Here is a 23,551-nt window from a genome sequence, read left to right as displayed (position 1 = left end):
TACTGTGCAAAGGCGAGAAATAAAGCCCCTGAAATCGGACCCGAGGCCTCTTGGGAAGGCTGCTGTGAACGCCTCCCTCATGCCATCCCTCAGACCTCCAAGCCTGCTTCTCTAGGGGCTGGGATGTGCATGGTGCCTTTTACTCCCTTGCTCCTTTAGTAGTCTATGCCAGGGGCGCCTGGGTGGCTCAGTCGGTTGTCTGACTCTTGATCTCCACTCAGGCCATCATCTCCTGGTTTGTGAGTTCAAGCCCCGCATCAAGCTTTGTGGCAACGGCGCGGAGCCTGCTTGGGATTCTGTCTCTCCCTGTCTCCCTGCCCCTCCCCGCTCACTCTCTTCATCTGCCAATAAATAAACTGAAAAAAAAAAAACAAAAAAACAAGTCTATTCCAGACAGGTCCTCGTAACCAGCGAGGCCTCAGGCCCATTCGTCTTCCTCAATGTGGCCAAAGCTGCACGTGAGAGCACAGAACAGCCCAGAGGCGCCCCTGGCCCTGACAGTCTCGGGCCAATAAGCAAGATGAGGGGCCGAATTCAATTTGGTTTTGAGCAAACCGACAGAGTGCTCATTTCCTGTGGGTCAGAGTCCACCTGGCACAAGGCATATTTGGAAATTTGGAACGGATCTCTTCTCTTTGTTACCTTACTGAGTTTTCCGGTGTCTGACCCTCTTGTTTCCTCGACCTTTCTGCTTGGTATGATGTGACGGGTTGTAGGGGATAGTTTGTCTTTCTTCCCTAAATGGTTTGCAGTAGGTGCGGAGATGGCTCCTTTGATCTGGTTTTCCTGTATGTATTGGGTCAGCCTGTGCTGCAGGACCATTTGTTAAAGGTTAATCACATTTTTTTTGGCAGCCTGTTTCTGCCCAGGATGTTTATGAGTGTAGAGAAGAAGACTTCCATCTTTGTGATAAAGCGAGTATGAAAGCCCAAATGCCCAAATTATTCTGCCTCTCCTTGGTGCTAAGAAAAGGTCTCTGCTATGCTCCCTGATTTATTAGGCCAATTTGGCATGACGTCTGCTTTGTGAGGTTCTAGCTGCCCTAACCCAACAGAAACGCAGATTCATTCGGCATCACGCTCAGCTAAAGATCTGAAGGTGGGAGGCTGTTACTTCCTCTCCTGCCTTGGGAGTCTGTTTCTGAGCTCATGGAGGCCCTGACAGGTGCCGGCAGCCCAAAGGAGAGGCTCGGTTGTATAAAGTAAATAGGCTAATCGAAAAATGTGGTCACTAGAGGATGACCTCCATCTAGCCGGCTCACCTCCTCCAGGGAAAGGAAGCTGGCCGCTGAGAGCCGGGAGGAAAGGCGCTGCACAAAGTGTCTGCGGGTGCCACTGACGGGCACGAGCCCCTTGGTGGCAGCAAGACGGAGGAGCCTCAGCTGGGCGAACGGTCCCTCCGATTTTTCCCCTAGAGCACCGTGTCCCCGGGACTGTCCAACAACTCGAACCCCCGGTGATTAGGAGTACAGTGCTGCTTAGGAGGCCCAAATGAAAGAATATGGGCTCGGTTCGTTAATATTTTAATTTTAATAATACTGGTTATGTTTGAACAGTCGGCAATGCACAAAGAAAACAATCTTCGGTGAATGTTTACACACGGTGTGAACACATGCTTTAAATATGCAGTGGAGGGGGGGTGAATTCACAGTTAACAAAGCTAAAAAAAAAAAAATCCTTGTTATAAATTACACAAAGCATATAAAAATATTTCTCTGAATGCATAGATTAAGACTTTAAACTCACCTACCGGCAACTGTCAGTCTCATCCAACCGCCTTAGGCGGGAGTCAGGTGACCACAGAGGACTTTACAAGGGAGAAGGGAGGACAGTGTCGGGCTCATCCCTCACCTGAGACGCCAAGCCTCTCCCTCGCCCTCGCCAGTTTCTGAACCAGGGCGGGGGAATGCCCTGCAGCCACTCGGTAGGCCACCTCCCGGCCGGGACCTCCACTGCTTCTGAGTCTCTAATTGATCTAAATGGTTAGACGAGTTTTAACCCCAGTGATTTAGACATGAATTAATACCGGATTTATTTCTGCCAGGATAGAGCTAGCCTTAGTGTTATCAGTAAACTGTCACTTTTTCCAAAGGGAAGGAAAGAAGGTTAGTATGTCTCGGTAAACTAGCTTCCGATTGGTTGAACCACCAGGGCGGTTTCTTCTTTAAAGCACTTCAGGGAAGGGGTAATAAGTAACTTCCCTGCGGAGTCTGACTCTGCTGTGCGAACACCGTACAAGGGTGAGTGAGTCACCATCAGGAATCGGTGGACTAAGGTGTACTCACTGAACGGAGTGATTCCACAAAGCCGGCCTTGAGGACGGCCTCGACCTCAGCTCAGCAGTGAGGCAGCAACAGGAGGCCATTATCTCGGCCCAACATTCTCCTCCATTGACGTCGTCTGCATGCTCTCGCTCCATCAGCAATCAGTCGCAGCGTTCCAATAAAATTAACACAGTTAGGAAGTTAAGTTTCTTTGGAAACTATTTAGGCACTATGGGGAAAAAGCTTCTTAAGACAGCAGGGATGCTCTTCAACAGCTGGCTTCGAACCCCTGCCCTCCTGTTCGTCTGAGTGTGCTCATTCTTATTTCTAAAGTGAAGCTGTTGGTTTCGACAAGACAGTGGCTCTTTTAACGTTAATGACACCGAAAGAAAGGAAGGGAACTCTTGAAGGCGTTCCTTACGTTCTCGTAGGCCTAGGCTGTGCTCAAGAGTGTAATCAGGTGTTTTCCAGAACAAAGCCTGGCAGGCTCACAAACCGCCTCGGTGAAGTGGATGGGTGGGTGGTGGTGGGGGAGGCCTAAGGGCAAACAATTTGTTTACAAAAGCAACAGATTTCGGAGTTGTGTAAAAACCCTAGGAATTTCAAAATAACCTTTATCTTTGATACAAAAATAAAGACGCTAACTCCTTTAGCTCAGTTTCCCACAATCACCTGGAAAACAGCAACAGATTCGGTTTCAAAAATTGCTTTTTGTGCCTAGTGGGGAACGCAAGTGGGGAACACGGGCCGGCAACGTTCGTGCTCCTCTCGGACGGTGCGGTTAAACACGGAGAGGCCAGGAATCACTTCAGAGGTTTAAAGAAAAGAAAAGAAAAGAAAGAAAGAAAAAGAAAAAGAAAAAAAAAGCGGCTGCTCTTTTGGAAAGCATCAGAGAGCCCTCTAGTGACCACAGAGTCAATGCAGAGACGACTGTCCAGGCAAAGGCGGACCCGGGAGACAGAGAAGCAGTCTGGAGTGTTCACAAAGGGCAAAGAGGGGGAGGGGCAGCTCTTTTGGTTAACAGCATATTTACAACTAGGTAACTGTAGTCTTAAATACTTTAAACCTGAGTAACATTGGTAAATATGTTATGTGAAACCTCACAGCCCCAAGTCGCGCTAGAAATCATCTGTCCAGTGTGCTTTCCCCAATTTCCCCTCTAGCCGATTCACACTTAGGAGAGCGGTGAGCGTGCAAGTCCCAAGAAAGCCCTGCAGGTGCACTGTCCGCAGGAGGGGCGACAGCCGCGCTCCGCTCCCTCTCCGCTTCTGCTGAGACGGCTCACTTAGCTTGGGCACGGGAAACAGGGGTTCAGAAGCGCCGGCTTCGGCCTCTCCAGCTTCTCCGCTGTTCACCGCTTCAAGCAGGAGGTTTATTGTGCACCAAGAGGCGTGGAAGAGTGGCACCGCTGCGGGGGGTCAGGGGCTCCCTACCATGGCAGAACGATGTTAGTGTAGACGACGCAGTGGCACCGGGGCCCTCCTGGGCGCCCAAGACGTTTAGATCCATGGCTCGTCCTTGGCCCGGAGGTGACGCGCACTGTCACAATACTCAGCGATAAAAGTCCCTGCTGAACTTAGTACGTCAGTTTAGAAGCTCTCCTGTTGTAGCAAGGTCTTTCAGTCAGTGTGGACGCAGCATTTCGGAACAGGAAATTGTTTTCGCTTATCATTAAAACCAGTTCCAGCTCCTGGAAATCTTGGAGTCGAGCAACGTCTTTGTCCTAAAACAAAATGGGTTAAGCCCATTAAGAGGAGCCACTTGTCGGGGCGCCTGGGTGGCTCAGTCGGTTGAGCGTCCCACTCTTTAATTTGGCTCAGGTCATGATCTCATGTTCGTGGGGGAGAGCCCCGTGTTGGGCTCTGCACTGGGCATGGAGCCTGCTTGGGTTCTTCCCTCTCCCTGTCCCTTTACCGCTCCCCCACTCATATCCTCTCTCTCTCTCTCTCTCTCTCTCTCTCTCTCTTTAAAAAAAAAAAATGAAGGGCCACTTGTCTCTGTATGTTTGAGGTGTTATGTTGACACCAGTACCTTAGCTCTATTTATTTATTTACTTGTTTGTTTGCTTGTTTGTAAAAACGTTTTTTAAGTTTATTTATTTATTCTGTGAGTGAGAGAGAGCACAAGCAAGGGAGGGACAGAGAGACAGGGAGAGAGAGAATCCCAAGCAGGCTCTGCACTGACAGTGCACAGCCTGATGCCTAGCTTGAACTCGCAAACCTGTGGGATCATGACCTGAGCCAAGATCAAGAGTTGGATGCTTAACTGACTGAGCCATCCAGGCGCCCCTCTTAGGTCATTTTAAAGCCTAGAAGAGGAGAGCCTGGGGTGGCTCAGTCAGTTAAGTGTCTGACTTTGGCTCAGGTCGTGATCTCCTGGTTTGTGAGTTCGAGCCCCACACGGGGCTCTGTGCTGATGGCTCAGAGCCTGGAGCCTGCTTCAGATTGTGTGTGTGTGTGTGTGTGTGTGTGTGTGTGTGTGTGTCTCTTTCTCTCTCTCTCTCTCTGCCCCTCCTCTGCTCACACTCTGTCTTTGTCTCTGTCTCAAAAATAAACAAACATTAAAAAAAAAAAAGAAAATCCCTGTGGCAGGCCATTGGTGACTGTGCCCATTGGTGACTGTGCGGGGAAGTCCCCGGGGGCGTGAGTTGGGCTGCCTGGAGGATGGGAGGGTGGCAGCCCTGAACGGCAGCTACTGCAGGATGAGCGCACCTTGGACTTGGAGGGAGAGGCCATTCAGACCAGTTTTCCCCAGGTGCTCCGAGATGCGATAGTGTAATCCTCACGTGTCACTACACAAACAACCAAAACCAGGTACACGGAACGGTAATTCAGAAAATTCTCTCTGCTATGCTACCGCCTTCAAAAATGTCATGTCCCTGTCGACCAGGAGAGGGAAAGAAAGCTCATCTGGAAAACCACCCTTTGCCCCTTTTCTCTTCTCTTCTCAGTTCTCAACTATGACTCATCCAACCAAGGAGGAAGCTGGGTATTTTCCAAATGCAAAAAGCAAGCAACTGCTCAGACCTCTCTTACCTTTCTTACCAGGGTATTGGGTAACTTTCTGATCTTCTCCACTTGATCTGGATTCACACCTAGCTCACAGCAACTCACTCTGAGCAACTCTTGATAGGTGAGCTCCTGTCGGTCCAGTTCAATTTCAATGAAATCATTTTCTCGAAGAGATGGGTTCTGAATCCTCACCTTGAGTACCAGCTCTAGGGCGGGGGGGGGGGGGGGGGCGCGGGAAACAGGGAGAAATGTTAATGAATGGTTCCTGCATAGTCAGTCGATGTAATTTAAGATCTTTTCCAGAAGCTGGTTATACATAATCATGCCCTGTGCCGGAGGCTGGCGCCACCCAATGAGAAAACTAAGCATCGTCAGCAGGGTTTTGCTCAGCCCCAGTTCTGGCTCTGGTGGCAGTTTTCTGCACTGTCTTCCCTACATGGAGAACTGTGGTTCACAAAGTAAAAGGGGTGTGTGTTCGGGGGGGAGACAACCATCCAGTGTGTTGAAGGATAATTAACTTCTGCTGCTGGTGCTGAGTAGGTAAAGGCTTACGGACGGGTGTGGGTATCGAACCACACATAAGCAGGGGAAGAGGGGTGGAAAGAAGGCACAGGCAAGAGATGGGATACGAGTTACTCTAAAAGGATTTAATAATTGCGAACCTAAAGGTATTTATGGAATATGAAATTCCTGGGGCGCCTGGGTGGCTCAGTCGGTTGAGCGTCCGACTTTGGCTCAGGTCATGGTCTCACGGTTTGTGGGTTCGAGACCTGTGCCGGGCTCTGTGCTGGCAGCTCAGAGCCTAGAGCCTGTTTTGATTCTGTGTCTCCCTCTCCCTCTGTCCCTCCCCTGCTCATGCTCTCTCTCTCTCTAAGATACACATTTTAAAAATTAAAAAAAAAAAAAAAAGAAAGAAAGAAATATGAAATTCCTTGCGATAAACAGTAAAAGAGCAAAAAGACAAGCTATTAATAAAAATGACAGTCTATGATTTGAATGCAGCATGCCTCAACAAGGAAGGAGTCTGGGTGGGGAGTAAATAAGCACTATTACTTTAGGGTCGGGGATCTAAGCGGTCTGCCCTTAAATTCTGAGCCTGGCTGCCAAGATGGCCCAAGTCAAATACCTACGTGGGTTTGGTGGTTCTGTTTTGCTCCTTCTATAGGAATCTCTCAGAGCACCCCCAGGTCACTGTTATCAGCACATATAACAGCAGGTCCTCAAAACCAGAAAGTGAGGGAGTTACTTACACAGAAAAAGTAAAGGGGGGGTGCCTGAGTGGCTCAGTCGGTTAAGCATTGACTTTGGTTCAGGTCATGATCTCAGGGTTCGTGAGTTCGAGCCCCGCGTCGGGCTCTGTGCTGTCAGCTGGGAGCCTGGAGCCCGCTTCAGATTCTGTGTCTCCCTCTCTCTCTGCCCTTCCCCCGCTCGCACTCTGTCTCTCTCTCTCTCTCTCTCTCTCTCTCTCAAAAATAAAGAAAACAATAAAAAAAAAAAAGAAAAAAAAAAGAAATAGTAAAGGTAAGACTAGACTGTGTCCCGGGGTGTCTATCTGGAATGGGAGGGATCAGGATGAACTTGTTTTTAATATTTTTCTAAAGAGAAATAGATACAGAAACATAGGAAGAAATGTAACTATGACTGTATACGGGTATTTGTTTGCTCCTTCCTTCCTTCCTCCCTCCCTCCCTTTCTCTCTTTCTTTCTCTTTCTTTCCTGGCTCTGTCCTCTGTGTAGGCCTGGAAGACATGACACCCCTGGAGCATAAGGGCACCTGGTGTCCACATCCTAGTTTCTGAACACCATTCTCTGCCAGAAAGAACAAGGGCTCCTCAGAGAAATGGCTGCCTCCGGGGTGGGAGCAGGGAAAGTGACACTAGGAGCCTGGAGCCCTCTTGCTGCACCAAAAAGTAAGGAAATGCTCCAAGAATGATGGCATGTGTCCAAGCGATGTGAGAACTGGCTCCAAGGGGCTCCCTCTCGACAGATCTGGTATAATGTGAACATCAAGATGATGATAGTAACAAAATTATAACCTAATAATAAAGAATCTGCGAGTTCATACTGATCTAAATGGAGGAGAAGGGAAGGACCTTCTTTACAACAGAATATCAAATAGTCCCTAGAGAAAGGTAATAGGAGATCGTATTCTTTTGTTTTAAGTTCATTTATTTATTTTTGAGAGAGAGAGAGTGCCCACGTGAGCTGGGGAGGGACAGAGAGCGAGAATCCCAAGCAGGCTCTGCACTGTCAGCACAAAGCCTGATGTGGGGCTCGATCCCACGAACTGTGAGATGGTGACCTGAGCAGAAATCAGGAGCCGGGCTTAACTGACTGAGCCACCCAGACGCCCAGATAGGAGATCATATTCTACACAGTACCTGGCCTGGACTCTTCAAAAAATACTGAGGTCCAAAATGATAGAGAAGGGCTGAGGAAGCTTCCAGGTGAAAGGAGAATGGAACAGTATGATAATCAAAGGCGACAGGTGACCCTGGGCAGAGGACAGGGGTGGAGGGAGCACAGAGAGCTGCAGAGGGCACCAACACTGAAACATGGCCTGAATTAGAGAACACAGATGGCTTAGAGAATGGTATTATAGCAAGGTTACATTTCCTAAATGTGGTCACTGGACTGTGGTTATGTAACAGACTCTCCTTGCTCTTAGGAAATACACACTTAACCACTGCAGGTAAAAGGGCAAAACGTAAATAATATAGGAGTCTGGCTAAAGGGAGCTCCTTACAGTGGTCTTGCAAAACTTCTACAAGTTTACAATTAGGCTCTAAACACATAAATAAATACAGACATAAATCCCATCCTCCCAAACCGCCCCCCCCCCCCCCCGCAAAAAAAAAAAAACCAGGAGTGAAACGCTAGATCTCTGGGCGCCCTCCCCACCCCATCCCGCAGAGGCTGTCTCCTGAGGAGGGTTACCTTGCATGTTAAATGGAAATGCCCCCGTGAAGAAAAATGGCTGGAAGGCTGGCGCTGGCCCTGCGTATGTCCCATTTTGAGGCTCCAGAGACACTGGTGGCTTGGACGGGACAGAAGAGAACAGTGAGCGGCTCTGACTCACTGGTGGCTGACAGACAGGACCCGGTTTTGTGCTTTCTGGTGTTCGGAGTATGGCAGAGGGGGCAGACACATCTCGGTTCTGAACCAGGGCCAACGAGGCGTGGTCCCGTGGAAAGGCCCCGACCAGGGGAGGCTCCCCGGCAGGCAGCAGCGGAGGAGTGCTTTCCACAGGGGGTGACGCAGGAGGTGTGGAGGGGCCCCCGTTCTGGAGCTGGGCCGCATCCTCTGCCGCCGCAGGGGTGTAGAGAAAAGGGAAGGCTGGGTTGGCCAAATAGTTGGGAACAAAGGGCAGTTCTGACTCCTTCTTCAGCTGGGGGAGGCTGTCGTCACCATCATCTTCTTCCACTTACAAAGAAGAAAACGCATAACATTTACATAGCCCTTTAAAAATTACCAGGAAGAGAGTGTCTTGTGAAAGCTAGTGTCCTTTGGTATATGGTATATTTTGTTCCGTGTTTACTGCCTCTTCAAATCAGAAGACAAAAGAGTGTTTCATTAGGTTTATGATCACCGTTTTGATTGCCTTAAATTTAATAGACTGAAAAAAAAAAAAAAAACAAACAAACCTTATAATGCCTACCTATCTGGAAATGACATGGAATTACTATCGTGGCACAGTAGTATTACCTTGGCATTTTAAAAAAAAAAAAATTTTTTTTTTTTTACATTTATTTATTTTTTGAGAGACAGAGCACAAGTTGGGGAGGGGCAGAGACAGAAGGAGACACAGAACCCGAAGCAGGCTCCAGGCTCCGAGCTGTCAGCTGTCAGCACAGAGCCCGACGCGGGGCTCGAACTCACGGACCGCGAGATCATGACCTGAGCCGAAGTCGGATGCCCAACCGACTGAGCCACCCAGGCACCCCTTACCTTTGCTTTTAAAAACAGATTTGTGAAAAAGAAAAAATTAAAACAAAAAAAGGGGGCGCCTGGGTGGCTCAGTCGGTTAAGCGGCCGACTTCGGCTCAGGTCATGATCTCGCGGTCCGTGAGTTCGAGCCCCGCGTCGGGCTCTGTGCTGACAGCTCAGAGCCTGGAGCCTAGTTCAGATTCTGTGTCTCCCTCTCTCTGACCTTCCCCCGTTCATGCTCTGTCTCTCTCTGTCTCAAAAATAAAGGTTAAAAAATAATAATAATAAAAATTAAAAAAAAAAATAAAAACAGATTTGTGGGGCACCTGGGTGTCTCAGTCGGTTAAGCGTCCGACTTCGGCTCAGGCCATGATCTCACGGTTCGTGAGTTTGAGCCCCGCGTGTGGCTCTGTGCTGACAGCTCAGAGCCTGGAGCCTGCTTCGGATTCTGTGTCTCCCCCTCTCTCTTACCCCTCCCCTGCTCATGCTCTGTCTCTCTTTGTCTCTTGATAATAAATAAGCGTTAAAAAAATTTTTTTAAATAAATAAAAATAAAAACAGATTTGTGGTTCGACTGGCATCAAGAACACAGCCAATGAGACCACAAGTCTTAAATGAGTTTGACAAAATCGAAAGTTGCCCCCCAACACAGACTCACCCCCCATGATCTTCCTGATTTCTCTCCTTGACGTCAATTGGACTGGCATTTCCCCTTTTGTCGTAAGAATCTCTTTGTCAGCTCCTGATTTTAATAAGTAAGAGACCACCTGACCATGATTGCGTTTACACGCCCAGTGTAAACAGGTCCTGTCCAAAGAAAAGGAGAAAAGAGTTAAAAACAGAAGAGGTGAGGTGGGATTTCAAATTCCAGGTGCTAGTCAATAAATGTATGCAAGCCTGTTAAGAGCTCAGCTAGAACCAGGAAACTGGGCAGGTAACCTCAACTTTTCTTTTCGGAAAGCAGATGATCAAAATATTTAGCATGCTTAAAACTTATTTTTTATTTTCATTTCTGACCCTTGGGAAAAACTAATTTATCCCAGGAGCTTTCATTTCGAGGAGTTCCAGGAGGCTGGCTGGTTAACTCTAATGGTATTGCTGAGAGGTCTTCTAGCACTAACGGTCGTTAGATTGTCCCAGTCTCTTTACAATGTTTTTATGGTGTCACTTTTCCTTTTTAGGGACAGTGGAAACTTGCTTCGTATGCATCAAATGACACATGAAAATTAAATATTATCAGGGTAATAATCATCTACAGCTTGCTCTGCCACTGAAATTATTATTGCTACATAGACATTCCCGGCTGAATCTCAGTTGCTCATTCTTTTTCCTTTTCTTTCCTAGACACACACACACACACACACACACACACACACACACACTTTAAATTTCCATTTTTAAAATACTTGGATCCTCTAGTTCTCTCCAGAAGGCTACAAACATACCCTCATCTGCTTAAATGTAAGGCACTGTGCACAGGCTTTAATTCCTAAGGCACTTGAAAAATGTACACCAACGACCGAAATTTTCAAGAACAAACTCTTCTAACATATTAGCCTCATTTAAGTAAAACTAATTATTTATTATTGTACACACAGGAAGGGATTATGCACACTCTGAAGGGCTATTATTTTAACACCGCGTAGAAATATAATTAGCATGCTGGTAAAAACTCCATCTTAAACAGAAATGAAGGGATTCGGAGTTGCTAAATTCATCCCTGGTTGCCAAAGCTCAATGATATTGTGGAAGGAAAATCCTTTCTCCCCTCTGTTCTGAAACGTCCTCACCAATTCTCTAATTGAATGGAGAAAATTTCTTCAGAGCTGCCAGCCAAGTACAGATAAGATAAAGAACAGAACAATAATGTTCGGTAGTGAGGATTAAGTTAGGTCACTAACCTGCAAAGTACAACTATCCATAAAGTTCATTTGGTTCCGGGGAAAAGGTGATGTGCCCTGGCCTCCTCAACATTTCAGGCTTGCAGAAAGCTAGCTTGTCCGGCTGGCTGGGACTCCATCAATGTTTCAGAGGGATATTCCATACTATTATTGATTAGAATTAGATTATCCAGGTACCTTTAAGGTGTACTCTATAAAGAAAAGATTGCCAATTTGGGAAAAATAAGGGAAGAGGCGGCTTCTGCTTCTGAAATATGAGCTCATGGAGATAAGGAAGTGTCTGCTTGGACATACAGGTACTTAATTGCTCAACAAGGGAACCAAGAACAAGGTGGACACTGGTCCGGGCAGAAGGATCCAGTACATCCTTGATTGTGGGCAAACTGCAGCTGAGAGTGTTTGTCTGTGGATCTCTGTGGCATGGGCTTGAAAAGTGAATAATTATAATAAGTGAGCATTCAAAAATGAATGGAGCATGATGAGAAAAATATGTTCCCTTTTGGAAATAAAGTGCTCACTCGCTGGTAGTAAATCACTTGTTCATGACAAGCTTGAGACTGAAGAAGGTAATTTACTGCCAGTGGGTCTGAGACACTCTGGGAAAACCAACTAGCTAAAGCATCACCATGTAAAGTGGTGTTAAGGCAACACAGCACGATCCCCACAACCACGTGCCCTGAGTGGCCATCACTTTCAGTCCAGACCTGTGTGGCTCTGGGCAGCCATAACTCAGAGCCATTGCAGCCAGGCAATATTTTCAGCTTTTTCATGAGCCATTATGCTTGTTGCTTAAAGCCAAGGGGTACGCACGACCCTTGAATTACAACTGATATGGGAACTCTATCTTTGAAATTCAACTCTTCAAGCTTTAAATTTGCAGTCAGAATATCTGGTTAGTCCTGGGAAGTATTTCAGACCGGAGGGGCTGGGTATCCTTCATCAGTGCTGAAATTGTGGTTACTGACCAACTACAAAGTGAAAGCAGTAACCATTTGGCTTTTCTATGCTAGAGATTAAGTGTTCGATGCCAGCATGCTGCTTAATAATAAGAAAATAATAGTTAACAAAGATATAGTGCTTTTTACATGGGGGATGCTGTTCTAAAGGCTTCATATATATTAACTGAGTCAATCTTCTGAACAACCCTTGAGTTAAGTGCTATTATCGACATTCCCTTCATTTTACAGAAGTGGAAATAGAAGCAGTCAGCAATAGGCAGAACAAACAGTATGCTTTGGTGATTAAATGTTACAGGGACAATAAAACAAGGGAAGGGACCAGGGAACGCCAGAGGCAGGGGAGGGGCATGGTGCCATTTTAAATCGAGGGCAAAGGAAAGCTCACCAAGGTGACATCTAAGCTAAGACCTAACAGCGGTGAGGGAGGAAAAGCATTTCAGACTTGGAAGAGAAAACATAAAGGCCTTGAATCAGGACTGTGCCTGGTATTTCAGGAAAAGGGAGGAGGCCAGGGGAGCAGAATGAGGGGAGTGAGGGGGCAAATCCGGGGATGAGGCCTTGAGGTAGAGAGGGAGGACGATGGGGACTGGAAGCAGAAATTCGAGGGCCCTCTGAGCTTTTACTCAGAGTGTGATGGGGGCCATTAGAGGGTTTTGAGCAGAGTGAAATGATGCGACTTTTGACTTGTTTTAGGTCAGGATCCCTCCGCTGTGCTGAGAAACGACTACAGCGTATGAGGGAAGCAAGACTAGTTGCGGGGGGGGGGGGGGGGGGGGGGGGGGGCGGTGGGTAGTGGTGGTGGTGGCTACAGCAAGAATCCGGGCACCAGAATGGTGGCTGTGTAACCAGAAGTGTTGAGGCAGAGTTAGTGAGAAGTGGTCAGATTCTGACTACAGCTGTAGGTGAAGCTGGCAGAATTAGCCGACACACTGGATGTGGAATGTGAGGGAAAGACAGGAGGCAAGGAGGGCATCAAGGGTTCTGGGCTGAACATGTCAGACGCTGAGCTGAGGAGGACTCAGAGGAACAGGCTTGGGGCAGTCCGGGGGATGAGGGGAGATCAGGAATTCAAACTTGAACCTCCGACATGAGGTGCCTTAATAGACATCTTCCCCGATAAATCTATGAGAAGCCTGTTCAGGTTGCTTCAGATTCAGTCTACATTTACTGAGCACCTACTACGTGGCAGGCGTCATGGTTAGGAAAGCAGGGTCTAGAATCAGATACTGGGCTCCTTCCTAGTAAATTCTATGACCTTGGGGAAATTACTTAATCTTTCTGGGCCTCAGTTTCCTCATCTGTAAAATGGAGAGAATAACAACAACTCTGTTCTTGAGTAGTTGTGAACGAGAGAGCCCGGCTTGTGTCACAGAGCAAACTCCAGGAATGTGAGCTATTTATACAATGCTTCATCTCCTTCAATGGTCACAACACTCTTCTCACATAACTGGAAAATGAAGTGACTCAGGAAGGTTGCATTAGCTAAGCAGGAATGGGGAGAGTCTGCGGGGAAAGACCAGGCTCCTTTCTCTATACAACACCGCCTCCCACTGCCAAAACAGTGAGTCACAGCTTGTGAACCACAGAGCCATGCTCAGAGAAGGTACACACCAAAGGGCAAGCTTGTTTGCAAACACTTTTAAGGAAAACAAAAGGCAGTAGTGTCTGTTTCCTGGGCTTCTGCACAGCTATCCAAGCTGATTTCTATAAGAGGTAGATAACTTTGCAAGGCAGTCATGGAAACCATGGTTGGGGTCACAGCTGTGTGGTTATTCTCTGCCCTTGGACCCATCTCCAGTGTCCCTCTCAGTTCCAAAATGTCGGATGCCACTTGAAAAAAATAAAATATTTCCAAACTCACTGTAACTCTAAGCTAGCAAAAACAGGCTGCTTAGGCATGACTTGGATCAAATAAAAATTTAAATTTAAATGTGAAGAGGGCAGAATAATACCACATCCAGTAAGTAACTTAACACTAAAAATCTGACCGGCACATCCTAAAATGTGACTCCTTATTTAATTGGGAAGGATTCAGTTTGCGGGCCGGCATCTGGAGTCTTGAATTCAAATTCTGCATTTAAAATTGGAGTAAGAGAACAAGGCAAAACACTCTATGGGATAAAGGAGTAAGTCTTCCCTCAACAGGCAGCTGGTAGGCAGCGGCATATCAAGGCTACAGTGAGGCAACAGAGAGGCAGAAGAGTGATGCAAAGTGATTTGTTTTTTTTGTTTTTGTTTTCCGGTCTTGGGAAAAGAAACGGTGCTAATTTATAAGATTCACATTCGCTCGGTTGCTTATGCTTTTTGCTCTGCACAGGTGTGTTCTCCAGAAGCTCCTACGGCAAAATAATCGCACACGCGAAGTGGGGTGAGCTCCGTACGAGCGTGCGAATCAATCGAATCGTAGCCAGCAGGGCTCCGGCCCAGCTAGCCCGGGGGTGCGGGGCGGGAGGGGGAGGGGGGGCCGGGGCTCAGGTGGGCGCTGCCCCGGGAGGACCACGTGGGCGGGGAATGGGGCAGGCCGCGCTCCCGACGGCACCGCGCGGGACTGGGGGCGGGGGGGAGGGGGCCCGGGCAGGCCTCGCGAGCGCACGGCCTCGGAGGCCCAGACGCTGGGCCACGCCTTGGCGGGCGGCGGCAGCCTGCGCCGGGCCTCGGTCATGGGCGCCCGCCCCCACGCCCCGGCCCCGTCGGCTGCTCTGACCTAGGCCTCCCCCGCTCCCCCACTTACCAGCCGTTGACCTCATTTTGGGAGTTCACATCCACCCCGCTCTCCACCAGTTTCTGCACCTCCCGAATGTCCCCCAAGGCCGCGGCTTCCCGCAGCCTCTCCTGCTGCTCCTTCTGCTCTAGGAGAGCGCTCATCTTCCCCCTCGGGCCCAGGCCCCAGCCGGCCGCCCGCCCCGCCCCGGGCCCGTCAGCGCCGCCGCCGCCGCGGCCCGCTCCCCGCCATGGGGAGCGCGCGGGGCTTGCCCGCCCTGCTCGCGCCCGGCCCGGGGCTGCTGCGCCCGCCCGCCGCCGCCGTCGCCGCCGCGCCGCCCGCCGCTCCCCGGCTGCTCCCGGCCGCAGGCCCCAGCCTCCGCCCCGGCCGCGCCTCCCGCAGGCCGACTCCGGGGGACCCTATTCGGAGTGACAACCCTGACCCAGATCTTTTCCGTTCCTACCCTCGGCCCCGGCGCCCGGGCTGGCTGTTTATGTAACTGCTGCACAACATTATCTGCCGTGATTCATGGACTATTTTTAGATGTCCCCACCCCGCAGCTTCAGAGGAGGAGGACAGACACATGGAAAGAGAAGAAAGCATAGCTGAGAGCCAGAAAAGCCTTATCCTCTGGCGCAGGCTGTTTACCAGGCATCAGAAATAATTGGTGTTTCTTCACCCCCCCCCCCCCCCCGCGCCCCAAGTGTGTGTTTGGCTCTTTTTCCTTATCTGAGCCAACTCTTGCCCAGCAGGATGGGGAAATGGGCTGAAAACGATCCTACTATTATATGCCCATAATTGCAGAGACAGATTACACTGTTCTTTTTTCTTTTGACAGTGCTTAGGACCAGCCAGTTGGAATATTTATTTCAGTCGCTGTTGTTTTACATCTCGTTTTAGACCGATTTCTTCTAACTTGGCTTTCAGGGAAAATATTTATATTGTGCCCAGAGTCTATAAACTGTAATTTATTTCTGATTATAAACCATAACTGATTACTCTTCATGAAAGCCATGTAAGGATAAAAGAAAGCAAAGAAGAACACCACAGAGACGGTGGCGTTATCTATCCTGGTGCTGATGCCAGGATCTCCCGGGAGAGCTATGGTGTGTATTATACACAGCGTTTTGCCTGACTCCTGCCTGATCAGTCTCATGAGGCTCAGAGCCTGGTTTGGCACCGGCTAACTACCTAGTAGGACAAAGCCAAAATATTGTTTTGCCCAGCCCAGGTGTCTTGGAGAGAGAGAGATCTTCCAGTGTGGCACAGGATGGAACCTTGCAGATGCGGACGGGGGATGTTAAGGAAATAACCCTGTGATGGAAAGGAGGAAGACCTGAACAAAGAGAGGAGAGAAATAGGAAGGGATAACTTTAGCCATGGGGTTTTCATTTCCCTTTCTTGGGACTGTCCAGGGTCTGCACAGCAAGCATTTTTCTTGCTGCTGTTTAAGGAAGACCCAGGTTTGTTTATTATGACCCAGTAATTCACACTGGGCTCAGTGCACACCAGGTGGTGCTGAATATAAACTGACTGCGCACTTAAATTGACCCCAAGGCAAATTGGAACTCAGCTTGAGCTTACATTTTTATTTGTCCCCCAATTTAAATTTTAATTCTCAGATCCAGCATGATGCTCCATCTGATGCTGACTTGCACAGCAGTGGAAGTGGGTCCTTTAACATAATTTGAATGACAGGGGAGTAGGTAGCATCCTTTTTTTTTTTTTTAAAAAGCGGTTTTAAAACAGAGGGTTACTGGAGGGGTTGTGGGGGGGGGGGATGAGCTAAATGGGTAAGCTGCATTAAGGAATCTACTCCTGAAATCATTGTTGCAGTATATGCTAACTAACTTGGATGTAAATTAAAAAATAAATAATTAAAAAGCAGTTTTAAAAAATTGGTAGTGACTGCACGACAGTCTGTGAATCCTTCCTTAAGAGGATTAGAGCACGTGCCCTACAATAACTGTTAAATCAGTAGATAATATCTTCTTAAACTCAACCTTTGCTTATCTTTGACTACAACCTGCTCCTTGTTATCCTCACATACTAAAAAAAACAAACAAACTTGGGGTGCCTGCGTGGCTCAGTCAGTTAAGCATCTGACTCTTAAAAAAAACTTTTTTTTAATGTTTATTTTTGAGAGAGACAAAGCATGAGTGGGGGAGGGGCAGAGCGAGAGAGGGACACAGAATCCGAAGCAGGCTTGATGCTGGGCTTGAACTCCCAAGCCATGAGATCATGACCCGAGCCGAAGCCGAATGCCCCACCGACTGGGCCACCCAGGCCCCCTAAGCATCCGACTCTTGATTTCGGCTCAGGTCATGATCTCACGGTTTATGGGGTCGAGCGCCGAGTTGGGCTCTGCACCGACAGCATGGAGCCTGCCTGGGATTCTCTCCCTCTCTCTGCCTCTACTCCTCTTGTGCTCTCTCAAAATAAATAAATAAACTTAAAAAAAAAAAAAGAAGAAAAAAACCTTTCTCCACAAACAAAACCTTTAACCCTGGCCACAACTGAATGCAACCTGATGGCTATTCTTTTACTTCCATTTGTTTATACTTTGTCTCGTCTCTAACTCACCGGGTATACTAAGCATGCATTGTTTGCCAGGAACTATTCTAGTCACTGAAGGTATTGCTGCAAACAAATTAAGAGTCCCTGGTTTCAAAGAACAGTCTAGCAGGGGAGACAAGGCAAACAATAGAATGCGAGAGGTATTACAATAGAAACAGTATGGCATATGGTGCAGTGTTTGTGAGTGGGGAGATTAAAACCAGCCTGCATGTATTTGCATCTGAGCTTTTGCCACTCGTATAATCTTAGATGAGTTACTTATCCTTTCTGTGCCTCAAATTCTGCATCTGCAAATGGGGCTGATAATAATAGCACCTACTTTGCAGGATTGTTCTATGGATTGAATGAGTGTGTGAAGTCTGGACACTGGAAGCACTCAGTCGATCTTATGACAAGGTTGAGTCAAGGAAGAGCCCCCGATAGAATGGGAGGGCAGTCGTGGTCAGGAAACAAGGATAACACCCAGGTTTCTGGTTGGGGAGATTATGGTGCCATTTACTGAGATCTGAGTCAAAGAAGGAAGAAAGGGCTTTAGGTATGATGAATTCACTTTTGAATCTCCTGAGTTGAGCTTTCTGAAGACCTTTAATTACTGCTTCTACCAACATTTACTTATTGCCAGATACTACCCTAAGTGCTGTACGTGGATTATCTCAGTTAATTCTCACAACAACCCTATAAAGGTAGATCCATCACAATTCTCTGATGCACAGAGAGGTAAGTAACTTGCCCAACATGATACAGCTTAGTGATAGGGCAAGGCTTTGAATTCAAGCAGTTTGACTCCAGAACCTGTGCTTTCTTTTTTGATTTTCTTTTTTTCTTTTGAGAGAGAGAGAGAGAGAGAGCGAGCATGAGCAGGGGAGGGGCAGACAGAGAGGGAGAGAATCCCAAGCAGCTTCTGCACTGTCAGCACAAAGGCCAACTCGGGGTTCAATCTCAAGAACCTTGAGATCATGACCTGGGTTGAGATCAAGATGCTTAACGGACAGAGCCACGCAGGTGCCCGACTTTCATTTAAATAGTTACCCATAAGGAGTTGTGTATAGGGCTGTGACAGTGTGACATTTAGAAAGGAGTTCTAGGGGCAACCTGGGTGACTCAGTCAGTTAAATATCCGGCTTCGGCTCAGTTCATGCACGATCTCACAACTGGTGAGTTTGAGCCCCGTGTCAGGCCCTGTGCTGACAGCTTGGAGCCTGGAGCCTGTTTCAGGTTCTGTGTCTCCCTCTCTCTCTGCCCCTCTGCTGCTCACACTCTGTCCCTGCCTCTCTCTCTCTCAAAATAAATAAACATTAAAAAAAAATTTTTTTTTATAAAGGAGTTCTGGGCTGGTGATTTGGATTTGGTAGCCACCAGTAAAAGGTGCTGACCAAAATCATTGAAAAGGAAGAGATAGCCCCAACAGAGTGTGCTGAGTAGACAAAGACAGAACCCCAAAGAACACTCAACATTTTAATGATGGGCAGAAGAGAATCCACAAATGAGATGAAGAAGAGGAAAAAGCAAAGGAATGGGAAAATTTGGAGAAAAGAGAATGACCCACAGGGCCAAGTGCTGCAGATAGGGCAAGAAAGAAGGGACTGAAAAGTGTGGAATAGATTCAGCCACGAGGAGATTGCTGGAGAGCTTGGAGAAGGAAGTTTGCAGTCGAGTGGTAGGGAGGACAGCTGGGCTATCATGGAGTTAGAAGTAGACGGGAGCTACTTCCTACAGATTTTATCCTCTGTGGGAATCTGGGAATTACAGGGACAAGTAAGAAATGGCGTTACCACCGAGAAGAACTTTCATTGATTTTATAGGGAGACTCATATCTGCAATAGTGTGGCCAACCTCAAAGTGTGCAGGTTTATGTACGGTAAAATCGTGGCACAAAAATGATGGTGATCAGTTGTGTGTGGCAGGTGAAGAATGAGGGTCCACGTTGGATTCATAGAGTTGGGGATGCTTGGGCTGTGACCTGAGAAAGATGGGCGGTGACTGCTGGAGGGAGGGAAGAGCATCCCGCGCCTGGAGCAGTGGAACACAGGATAATGTGGTAGGAAGCTGGGGTGTGGAGGGTGTGGGCCAGCAGTAGCAGATGAAGTTAGAGAGGCAGGTCAGATCACGGGTGACCTTGTGGTTTTCTGAGTGGGGGTGATGGGGAGCCATTGAAGAGTTTTGAACAGGAAAGAGACAGGACCAGATTTACATTTATTAAGGTGACTGAGGCAGCAAAGCAGGTGGAGGACAGGGGCCTGGGGGCCATGCTGGAAACTGGGAAGCAGTTAGGAGACCTGTCGTAACTGGTTTCCTTTCCACAGGAGGTCACTAGGGCCGCCATCACAAAATACCACCGATTGGGTGGTTTATTAATGTTTATTTATTTCTGAGACAGAGAGAGACAGAGCATGAGTGGGGGAGGGGCAGAGAGAGAGGGGAGACACAGACTTGGAAGCAGGCTCCAGGCTCTGAGCTGTCAGCACAGAGCCCGACGCGGGGCTTGAACTCACAAACCGTGAGATCGTGACCTGAGCCGAAGTTGGTCGCTCAACCGACCGAGCCACCCAGGCACCCCTAGGGTGGTTTAAACAACAGGAATTTATTCTCATAGTCCTGGAGGTGAAAAGTCCAAGATTAAGGTGTCAGCAGGTTTGGTTTCTCCTGAGGCCTCTGTCCTTGGCGTGCAGATGGCCATCTTCCCTCTGTGTGTGCGCCTCCCTAAGGTCTCTTTGTGTGTCCAAATCTTCTTATAAGGACACTGGTTATATCGGATTGCCCACCCGTCCATTCCCCAACAGTCTCATTTGAACTCAATCACCTCTTTATTTTTTATTTATTATTACTTTTTTGATATATTTTTTGTTTATTTTTGAGAGGGGGGGTGGGGAGAAGCAGAGAGAGGGAGACACAGAATCTGAAGACGACTTCAGGCTTTGAGCTATCAGCACAGAACCCAATGAGGGGCTCGAACTCACAAACCACGAGATCATGACCTGAGCCAAAGTCAGACGCTTAACCGACTGAACCACCCAGGCGCCCCATTAACTTAATCACCTCTCTAAAGGTTCATCTCCAAACATAGTCACATTATGAGATATTGGAGATTAGAACTTCAACATATGAATTTAAGGGGGGGGGAAGGGACACAATTCAGCCCATTAATACTTTCCATTAGTAGGATGTATGGAATGGGGTCTGGAGACCACTGGCTGTTAAGATTGTTTCCCTTCTCATCATTAGGAAGTGACCAATTCATAAAATCTGTAGAAGCTAACGGTAAACTGGGCATTGTGATGTTAATAGACTACTTTTATTTCTGAGTCCCTGCTGTCTGGCAGAGTCTGAAACAGATGATGCTGGTGCTGGTTGAATTATTGTAGGATAGATGAATGAAACCATTATCTGTACTTGTAATACACATGAAGTGTCCGCCCTTAGAATCTAGGGAAAGCAGGGTTGTAGTGTAAGACTTGCTGAGGGTGTGACTGGATAAAATCCAAACGCATTTAATATTTTCATTTCATTTCATTTCAAGTTATTGTTCCTTTTGGAGGGGGGGGGGGTCTTCCACTGATCAGGAGCTTTCTGGGAAAAGGGTCTTATACAACTGTCTCAGCATTCCCAGCCATTAATCCAGTTCCTGGCACAGAGCACATGCTTCAGTAAAGCTTGTGGAATGAATGAGGGAATTCGATTTAAAAGTTTTAGTGAGCAGAAGCTGGAACTTTGCATTCAGGTTTTATTTTATTTATTTTTGTAACGTTTATTCACTTTTGAGACAGAGCGCAAGCAGTGGGGGGCAGGGGTAGAGGCAGGGAGAGAGGGAGACACAAAATCTGAAGCAGGCTCTAGGCTCTGAGCCGTCAGCACAGAGCCAGACGTGGGGTTCGAACTCACGAACCGCGAGATCATGACCTGAGCCAAAGTCGGTTGCTTAACTGACTGAGCCACCCAGGCGCCCCTGCATTCGGGTTTTACAAGAACTCTTTGTGGTTCAAGATCTATACTACCCCGTCCCCACTTTTGGTGGTAGTGGCAGTGGTGAACCTTCAAAAAGTGCTTCATTGAGCAAAGAGTAGCCATCAGCAGCTGAGAACTCTCTCATTTCACTGCTACATCTACAAACTGATGTTGTCTTTTTTCTTGTTTCAGTGTAGAAAGGTCCTTTCTTGTAGCAAAGGCAATAAGCTACAAATATGTCCTGAAGCCTATACCACCATTATCTTCTTTTTAATTGAAAGATCTAATTGGCTTTATTAAATGACTCATGAGTTGGGCAGCATCCCACCTAGCAGAGATGAGCTCCACCACCACGTTCTTTTTTTTTTTTTTTAAGTTTATTTATTTATTTTGAGAGAGACAAAGAGAGAGCTCAAGTGGGGAGGGGCAGAGGGAGAGGGGAACAGGGGATCCGAAGCAGGGCTCTGTGCTGACAGCAGACAGCCTGACGCAGGGCACAAACCCACAAACCGTGAGATCCTGACCTGAGCCGAAGTCGGACTGAGCCACCCAGGCGCCACCTTAAGAACTCACAACTTTTATCTTCCACCTCTTGCTTTGACATTAAACATATTCTAATTTCCCATCTTAAAAAAGCCTCCCTTGGCCCATAGCTCCTTTCAGGTCTCTCCCCATTTCACCCCTTCCCTTCTTAAAATGAGTTGTCCATGGGGCGCCTGGGTGGCGCAGTCGGTTAAGCGTCCGACTTCAGCCAGGTCACGATCTCGCGGTCCGTGAGTTCGAGCCCCGCGTCGGGCTCTGGGCTGACAGCTCAGAGCCTGGAGCCTGTTTCCGATTCTGTGTCTCCCTCTCTCTCTGCCCCTCCCCCGTTCATGCTCTGTCTCTCTCTGTCCCAAAAATAAATAAAAAACGTTGAAAAAAAAATTAAAAAAAAAAATAAAATGAGTTGTCCAATTATTTATCTTCCTAATTTCCCTTTCATTCTTCAATCCATTCCAGTCTGGCTCCCAACTGTAAGATCCAATGGGTACTTTTTTTTTTTCTTTTATTAAAATTTTTTGAGAGAGAGGGAGAGAGTTCCAGTGGGGCAGGAGAGAGGCGAGAGAATCCTAAGCAGGCTGAGCCTCTTCTCTTGTTTTTCCTTTCCTTTTTTCTTTCTTCTTTTCCTTCCTTCCTTTCTCTCTTTCTTTTCTTCCTTCCTTCCTCCCTTCCTTTCTCCCTTCCTTCTTCTTTCTTTCTCCCTTCCTTCCTTCCTTCCTTCCTTCCTTCCTTCCTTCCTTCCTTCCTTCCTTCCTTCCTTCCTTCCCTTCTTTCTTTCTAAGAAGTAGGCTCAGGGCCCCTGGGTGCCTCAGTCAGTTAAGCATCTGGCTCTTGATTTCACCTCAGGCCATGACCTCCCAGGTTGTAGCCCCGAGGTGGAGGGGGGGCTACCTGCTGGAGGCTCTGAGCCTGCTTGAGATTCTCTCCCTCTCTCTGCTCCTCCCCTGCTCGCACTCTCTCCCTCTCTCTCGAAAATAAAATTTAAAAAAAACTTCAAAAAGAAGAGTGTCTCAAATATTTGGCATCCTCAGGCCACCTAATGGGCACCCTGCATACCTAGAATCAGTTTTATGTATATTTGAAATAATGTGAACGTTGTTTCATGACATGCCTTCATAATGCTATTCTCACTGCCTTGAATTCTTTTTCGTTCACTTTGCTTGGCTGGATCCTTATCTTTCAGGTTTTAAGTCATTTCCACAGAGAAGCCTCTCTCTTACTCTTTACAAGAACCCTGCTTTTTCTCCCTCATCATATCAACTAATGATTAATTAAACTTAAAATGTGTTGGGCCTGTTCTTTTTTTTTTTTTAATTTTTTTTTTCAACGTTTATTTATTTTTTTTGGGACAGAGAGAGACAGAGCATGAACGGGGGAGGGGCAGAGAGAGAGGGAGACACAGAATCGGAAACAGGCTCCAGGCTCTGAGCCATCAGCCCAGAGCCCGACGCGGGGCTCGAACTCACGGACCGCGAGATCGTGACCTGGCTGAAGTCGGACGCTTAACCGACTGCGCCACCCAGGCGCCCCGAGTGTTGGGCCTGTTCTACATGCCTTGCATTGTATCAATTAATTTAATTTTCAGGAGAACAACCTGTGGGTAGGTAACTTAAAAAAACAATATTCAACTAAGTGAACTTAAAGATCTAATTGGCTTTTTTGATAAAGATTCATGAACGGGGCAGCATCCCATCCAGCAAGCAGACAGGAGGAGCTCTGAGCTGTACAAA

The 23,551-nt window shown here is 47.6% G+C and overlaps 1 protein-coding gene across 1 annotated transcript; it reads right to left on the bottom strand.

Moving 5' to 3' along the window:
* Positions 1–1,510: 1,510 nt before the first annotated feature.
* On the bottom strand, positions 1,511–15,088 carry ANKRD40 (ankyrin repeat domain 40). The gene is made up of 5 exons (XM_086686966.1): positions 14,793–15,088; positions 9,860–10,008; positions 8,212–8,697; positions 5,299–5,480; positions 1,511–3,986 (listed from the first exon to the last, which is right to left on the bottom strand). The coding sequence occupies exons 1-5, from the start codon at positions 14,924–14,926 to the stop codon at positions 3,840–3,842; spliced, it is 1,098 nt and encodes a 365-aa protein (XP_086543092.1). The 5' UTR covers positions 14,927–15,088; the 3' UTR covers positions 1,511–3,839.
* Between the last annotated feature and the right edge of the window lie 8,463 nt (positions 15,089–23,551).

This window comes from Puma concolor, chromosome E1, assembly GCF_028749965.1.
Source record: "Puma concolor isolate L17-30 chromosome E1, mPumCon1.1.hap2, whole genome shotgun sequence".
In the NCBI taxonomy this organism is placed as follows: domain Eukaryota; kingdom Metazoa; phylum Chordata; class Mammalia; order Carnivora; family Felidae; genus Puma; species Puma concolor.
This window is presented reverse-complemented; position numbering and strand designations above follow the sequence as displayed.